The sequence below is a fragment of the Pteropus vampyrus genome, unplaced genomic scaffold (assembly GCF_000151845.1).
Source record: "Pteropus vampyrus isolate Shadow unplaced genomic scaffold, Pvam_2.0 Scaffold19, whole genome shotgun sequence".
NCBI lineage: Eukaryota > Metazoa > Chordata > Mammalia > Chiroptera > Pteropodidae > Pteropus > Pteropus vampyrus.
The window spans coordinates 12,713,875-12,721,828 of record NW_011888800.1 but is presented as its reverse complement, the minus strand read 5'-3'; the positions used below and the strand labels follow the sequence as shown (position 1 = coordinate 12,721,828).

The following is a 7,954-nucleotide window of genomic DNA, read 5'->3' as shown; positions in this document are numbered from 1 at the left end:
AGTGATGTCATCAAGATTCCTTCCTTCCTTCCTTCCTTCCTTCCTTCCTTCCGTCCATCCAGCTTTTAGTCTAAGTTGATATAAAAGTTTGCTATCATTTAATTTTTGCAGATGAGAAAAAGATCCTTGAGATTAAAGATTCATGGTGTGGACACTGCTTCCAAGAACTTGAAAAAGCAAAGCAGGAATGTCAAGATCTGAAAAGAAAACTGGAGAAATGCTGTAGGCATCTTCAGCATTTAGAAAGGAAGCACAAAGCTGTAGTGGAAAAAATCGGAGGTTAGCATCTAAGGTAGCACTGCTACCAGCATAAATCTCTTTGATCCTTGTTGAAATGTTCAAATGTGACATTTAGTTAATGTAGGCACTGATTCTCTTTGGGGGATTAATGTAAACTAATCTGGACCTTATTTTCACTAACCACATTATTACTGAATTCAAAAGAGGAAAATTGGCACTCTGATTAAAAGGTCACATTCCTTTCATCCTGTTTTTGATTGAACAGATATTGAGTGCCTAATCTGTGTCAAGCAGTATTCTAGGCACTGGGAGATACAGCATTAAATACATCAGACAAAATTCCAGTTCTGATGTAGAAGTACAAGACTGCTCTTCAAGAAGCTTATCATCAAGTGAGGAGAACTAAAAACTAATAAATAATTGCAGCAATGTGTGCTACTGGCAGTATGTTCGTGGAAGAAAAGATGTTAATTCTTCCTCCTATTAAAGTTAAGGAAGCCTTCACTAAGCCTTGAAAGATGAAGGTCTTTGCCAAAGAGAATAATAGTGTTCTAGGCAGAGGGACATGAACAAAGCCATATGGGTCTGATCTGGCCTCCTTCCGGTCCATTCTTCACACTGTTTTTACGGAAATTAGTGAAATAATTGTCTTTTGCCATTTTCTATTGCACTTCTAAGAAAGGAAGTTGTTGGGCTTACCTTTTATTATTCACTTATATCCTATGCTCTATACTCTTTACATTTGAAATATTTCAGATTCCTGGTCAGGAATTTTCTTTTCCTGCTAGATCTTGTATATGATACTGTCACTCGGTCCTACACTTTATCCTCTCATTCTCGTTTTGGCCTAACTCTTCCTCATCCTTTAGGACTCAGCTGAGAAGATGACTTATCTGCAGAGCCCTCCTTGACTTTTCCCTGGGAAAATGTGGCCCCATATTACCAGGCTCCTCCATATTTCCTGTGTGGTCCCATATTACCAGGCTTCTCCTTTATTACCATTCTGTATTAGATTTTTTTGGTTACTAGCCAAGTACCCTTTCCAGCTTATAAGTACCCTGAGGATAAGGAATGTTTTGTTTTGTTCACACTAGTTTTAGTGTCCACTGTATACCAGCCAATAGTAAATGTTTGAATGAATGAGGACTGAATCTGATGGTCCCAAATATTCACATCATCCGGAAAGACCAGGTAGATAGGTTTACATTTTTCCTTCATTCACCTCTATCAGTTGCCTGGAAAACAGTTACTTCTTGAGTCTTTCTGCTTCCAATATCGCCCCTCCCATCCATTCTCCATGAGGCAGCTAGAGCTACCTTATAGTGAGTGACCTTTTAAAAAAGTGAATTGAATCAGGACACTCTTGTTTAAAAAGCCCTTCAGTGGCCAGATGTGGTCCTCAGTATGAAATACAAATACTTAACAGAGTCTAAAAAGCCCTTCATGAGCCAACATCTGCCAGCCCCTCCAGCCTCATCCTTCTCCAGCCCCCTTACTCTTTCACAGAGCCATAGCATGGATTTCATTGTCTCTTTTCTTTGGTCCTCTTTGCATTCTTTCCCTTTACCAAAATATCTGTCCTCCCATCCTGATCACATTGCCTGGCTAACTCCTCCTTATCTATTCCTTGGTGCATTTACCTCCTCAGGGGAGTAATCCAACCCACCCCATGTCCGTTAGACATTCCCCATACAACCTGTGATTTTTTTTTATAGCATTCATCATCCTTGCAATTATTGATTGTCTGTACTTCCCCTTAGAGTGTATGCTTGATGGTGACAAGGACCAAGTCCTGTCCCAGCATTTAGCACAGTACCTGGTATCATAGCATAGTTTGTAAATACTATTGACTAAGAGAAGCTGCCTACTTCACCTACTGCTTGCTAAGTCTGTTAGAGATGCATAATTATTATGTTAAAGTAAAAAAAAAAAACAACTGTTTTAAGAATTTTGAGATAATTTTAACAACTACAGTTCCCGTTGTGATTGCTTAATTCTTTAGTAGAGGCCAGGAGAGTGAGATATTTGTCCAACTGTAGATGTAGATAACAATGTAGTTATTGTAAAATTTGATGAAAACCAAAAGAATAAAAGATCCATTTTACCTAATAAAATGAGAAGGGCAGTTGGATATGATTTTTTCTAAATAATAATTAGCACCATACATTGTGAGCATGAAATCGTTATTCTGCATAGTGCTTTCTCAGGCTGATAACTTCTATAATTTGTAGACTTAGAAATTATCAAACTTGGTACTTAGCTCAAAAACAAAGGAGTCAGGGTCAGAATTTAAATCATTTGATAGTTTGATTTCAGTGTTTGTCTTAACATAAATCTGATAGTTGATAATATTTTTGCTATTGTGTTTGTATCAGTTTTGTTTCTTAAATTCCATTTTTTTCCTACCTTCATAGCATTTATTAGAAAATGATAGAGTAAGAGTGAGTGGTTTAAAAATCACTAGGGAGAATAGAGTGATTCATTCTCCAATTTCTGGGATGTGTTGAGAGGGTCGAGAATAGGATACGTGAGGTGCCATATTCTTACTTATTGAACTTTGGTATTGTCAGACCTTATATAAGGTGCCGTACATTTATTGTTTTATTTTTATTATTATCTTCAAAATAGGTAACGATATCCCCATTTTCATATGAAAAAAGTCAGGTTCAGAAAGGTTAATAATTTGCCTAAGTTCATCCAACTGGTAAGCAGAGCTAGCATTTAAATCCATGTCTCCCTCACTCTGAAATTCATGCTTTGTTCTCTATACCACATGGACTCGATCAGTCTCATCTTTTTAGAAGTTCAAAGAATTGAAAATCTTAACCTTAATTCCGAAAATGGCTCCTACTTAAGCTTAATTTTTAAAAAAATTTTGTATTGAGGGCCTTGTTCAATGATCATTTATGTGATCATAGTCTGTACCCCAGGATCCATGGAGAACAGGGAATTGGAAAACCTAGTATTTTTCTACAGAGCTACAGAGTCTAGCTGAAAAACAAAACATGTGCATGAAAAATTGGGGAACCTATTCCACAATAGTGTGTAACCCAAAACAAGATGGAGATGGAATACAGATTTTAACTGCTGAGAGAACATGAAGTGATCAGACTAGGATTCATCAGGGAATGAATGATATAGGGTGCAACTGGAAATTCAAAGTTTCCTCTGTAAACATCTGCAGTGAGAGGTTAAGAGAAAAGAAGCCTGAGGAAAAAAGACATTAATTGACCAATGTACTACAATTATCTTTTTTAGAAGAGAATAGTAAAGTTGTTGAAGAATTAATAGAAGAAAACAATGAAATGAAGAATAAATTGGAAGAACTGAGAAACTTGTGTAAAATACCACCAAGGTATACTTTTACTCTTTTAAAGAAATTGCTAATTTCTAAGTAAATTTTTTGTTAATCATATCAATAATATAATATCAAAAATATCATTTATTGTTATTGTTATATAGTCATGTGCTGAATAACAACATTTTGGTTAATGGTGGACCGCATTTATGACAGTGATCCTATAAGACTATAATGGAGCTGAAAAATTCTGATTCATAGTGACATAGCTGTCATTTCGTAGCCCAAGGCATTGTGTGTTTGTGGAGGGGCTGCTGTAAACAAACCTGCGGGGCCAGCTGTATAAAAATATAGCACATACAATTATATACAGTACATAATACTTGATACTGATAATAACTATGTTATTGGTTTATGTATTTACTACACTATACTTTTTATCCTTATTTTAGAGTAAAGTTTGCTGTGAAACAGTGTGCTGTCTTACGCCTCATACATCTTATTTACCATGTCTCTCGATTGCATCATTTTCTCTTGTGCTTGATTTAATCTCATGTTGTTTTATTCAGTAACATGCTATACAGGCTTGTAGCCTAGAAACAATAGGCTATATCATATAGCCTAGGTGTGTAGTAGGCTGTACCATCTAGGTTTGTGTAAGGGCACTCTATGATATTCATACAATGACATAATTGCCTAATGACATTTCTCAGAATACACCTCAGTCATTCACATTCACATTAACAAATAGTATAAAAAAGAAGAAAATCTTCTAACACCCTATCCCCAGGAGATACCTTCTGTTAACCTATTGTTTTATATCATTTAAGCCCCACTTTAGACACATATACCATGTGCACATGTTTTAAAAATTGAGACTATAAGCTATTTTGTAACCTTTCATTAACATTATAAGATAAACATCTTCCTATATCATTAGATATTCTCCTATAATATGCTTTTCAGTAGCTGCATAGATTTATATCATGTGGATTTACCAAGATTTATTTAAGTAACCATAACATTTAAATTATTTCCATTTTTCTCCTATTTTAAATAACTATATAATAAAGATCGTCATATATGAAAAATTTTTTAGCATACCTCAGTTTATTTTATTGGGCTATATGGATTTTTTTTTTTTCAAATGAAGTTGTTCATTTACAATCTGTGCTTTTGCAATTTTTGGTTTGTTTCTAGGTCCCTGTCAGAAGGGGCCATTGAAAATGCTGGGCCGCCATGCAGTCAGGGGGCCTTGGAAGAACTTCGTGGGCAGTACATTAAAGCTGTAAAAAAAATCAAGCGTAAGTCCCCAAAGACATTCCTAAGACTTTAAGGTAGTTCAGGCCTTTTTTGTTACTAACAGTAGTGATTCGGGGGAATTTTCCAAACTTCCTTGTTCTAGAATCTTACCTGCTTTATAGGAGACATCATTGACACCTTTCCTAATTATACAGAAATGATTATTTTGCCAAAGTGGTGTCTTTTGAAAGTGACATGAGGATAGTTATTTTTATATTGTTGATTATCCTTTTTTGTTTTTGGATACTAATGTTAAACTAAAAATTTCATAATCTTACAATTTAAATAACTGGTAGCAAAGTAAATGTCACATTAGTTTTATATTAGCAACTATTTTTTCCTACCAAAAACTTTTAAGGACCATGGAAAATGGATGTAGTTAGGAGCTGTTCTGTTGTTTCTCATTATTTTGATAATGGATAAAAATCACAGATGTAAATGTATTTATCAAGTCCTTTGCAGTGCTAGGGAGTGCAGCATACGCTGCAGAGCATTTCTTTGGTTTGTTTTTCCAGTGGAATTCCTCCTGGATTTTAATTACAATATCACATAGAATGCACGTATATCCCAGGACAACAATCAGTATTTATATTGGAAAAAAATATATATTTACTTCCCCAAATTCTGTTCATTTTAAGTAAAATGAGTGGAAAGTATTTCAAGTTCTAAATATAACTGTTAGATCATCAGACTCATGCGTAGATGTTTTGTAAGCCCAGTTATTATCAGTAAAGAGGATTTGCTTTTCAGTGATTGCTGGTGCTAAGAGGCCATATTACTACAAACAAAGCAATATTTTGTTAGCAAGCATATTAATTAGGAAGTGAAATTTTACGTATTTTTTTGATCCTAAGATGATAACGTGTGTGTGTGTGTATGTGTTGTTTTACATGGTAGAAATTGATTGGAAATTTTCGTGTTGACATGTACTTCATTTTAATTTTTCCCACTTCAAATAATGAAAAATAGTTTCTCAGTTAGATTTTTGCAGAGAACGTCTGATTTTCAAGAAATGCTGACTGATGTTAGGGGATTTCTTCTATGACTATATCCTTTAATATAACAGGGATGTGATATTCTAGATGTAGGCTGTAGCCCTGGATTTGGTAAATAATGTTAATCTTAACTACCAGTAGTTATAGGAGACAAAACATGTTGAACTAAAGATAAAAAGAGATTTTGAAACCTGTGAACTATTTTTTAAATGTAAGTTATAGAAGGTAACATAAGTCTCATTCCTCTCCCTGCAGTTGCATTTTGTACATATCTCTCATGGGTGATAAAACTGCATTTAGTTGGATACTCATAAGTGATGATGAAAGATTTGAATAAATAATGAAACATGGATTTTTAGAGCACAAGTAAAAAAGAGTATGACTCTTTCCAGCTCATATTGCCTCCTTCTGTCTTTCTATGTCTGCTTCCCTCAATATTCAGCTGAAATGCATATGTTTCTGTGCTTCATATTAATGGGTTTCTTCTTGCCTCATTGTTTCAGAATATGACAAAATTTCCCTAGGGAATTTCCTTACCATATGTGGCTGTCATCATTCTAAAAGGACTTTTAGATTCCTTCTCCTTTGTATCTACCAAAATAGTGATCTGAAATATTCCATGTTAATGATTGTGAAAAAGTATAATGTTTAAACTATGCCTCTAATCACTTTATCTCCCAGAAAATTGATCTGAAGTCTGCCTCTCCTGTTTTTGAAAAACTGGTAATGAACATGCTTTCTGTGGGGGTTTCTCTACACCCCTCTCCTCACCTCCCTCACCCGCCAGGTGATATGCTTCGTTATATTCAGGAGAGTAAGGAAAGAGCTGCGGAAATGGTAAAGGCAGAAGTGTTACGAGAACGTCAAGAAACCGCTCGAAAGATGCGCAAATATTACTTGACTTGCCTCCAACAGATCTTGCAGGATAATGGAAAACAGGAAGGGTAAGTTCAGTCTAAACAAACATTGTGTCCTTGGAGTACCAAGATGGCAAGTTGTCATTCTCTAAGCATTTTCCTTAACCACAGTATTAACTATTTCTACATGATCAGCCACTGGGGGTTAAGAGAGGCTTAATTATTGCGCTACCCTAAATGTTGGCAGAGCTAATAGGGAAACAAATCCTGGGGCTAAAGAAATTCATTTTTTTCCTTTAAACTATATTAATTTAATATTCTGGAATTCCCACAGACCTGAGAAAAAGATTATGAATGCTGCTAGCAAACTTGCTACAATGGCAAAATTGCTGGAAACGCCTATTTCTAAGAGATCCCACAGCAAAACTGTAGAGTCGGGTATGTCAAAATGAGTCACTTGAAGGGTTTCTCTCTTCTTTCTTTTTCTTCTTTCTTTTCTTTTCTTCTCTCTTCTTTTAGATACTTAATATTTTTAGAATGAAAAAGCAGAAAGTGTGAGTGAGAGGTAGTTTATAAAGTTGTGTGTGTGTTTTACTTAAACTGGAAATTTACAAAAAAGAGAGTAGTTTCCAGTTTAAATAGGCAGACTGAGCATACCCATCAGCTTCCTATTGCTGCTTTCATCCCTAGAAATGATAGAAAAGATTTTAAACAACAAATTAAAAAGGAGAAAAAGAAGAAATTATAACCGGGCTTAGAAAAGTTACAATTGATAGACCAGAAGCTATGAGGAATCTCTGAAAGAATGAAGACAGTATAAGATTGAAGATGGGAACCTCAGTTCAAAACTGCCAGAAGATGACAGCTACGAGAAGGAGCAATAGCAAAACTGTTTCACGTATGAAGGTGGTATGTTCCAGGAGGTGTAGTAAGCCTAAGGATACTGGTAGGATAATTAGTTGGTGTTGTAGAACAGCAATAACCAGGTGGGATTACCCTCTTTATCTCTCATTCTCCTCTTCCTCCCCCAAACCCAACATTAGGCTGGGTAAGAGCAACAGGAACAAAGAGTTTGGAAGCAGGGCAGTACTCCAGGTGGCTAGCCACACCAAGAAGGGACTGAGAGCCCACATGCCCGGAGTACCAGCTCATAGGTTTTTCTACCTTGCAGCTTGTTCCTTCCCACTCCACTCTCAACTCCTTTAAATAAGCAGCACAAACAGATCCCACATTCAGGACATCTAAAAGATAAAGTATTCAAC

At 35.6% G+C, this 7,954-nt stretch overlaps 1 protein-coding gene across 5 annotated transcripts in view; it reads left to right on the top strand.

The window, feature by feature from the left end:
* CEP152 (centrosomal protein 152) overlaps positions 1–7,954 on the top strand; it is an 80,793-nt gene that overhangs the window by 69,936 nt on the left and 2,903 nt on the right. For all 5 annotated transcript variants that reach the window (XM_011355078.2, XM_011355074.2, XM_011355075.2 and 2 more), the window contains 4 exons: positions 3,499–3,595; positions 4,739–4,842; positions 6,623–6,779; positions 7,027–7,130. In XM_011355078.2, coding sequence (XP_011353380.1) covers positions 3,499–3,595; positions 4,739–4,842; positions 6,623–6,779; positions 7,027–7,130 — 462 coding nt within the window. The remainder of the gene's footprint in view (positions 1–3,498; positions 3,596–4,738; positions 4,843–6,622; positions 6,780–7,026; positions 7,131–7,954) is intronic.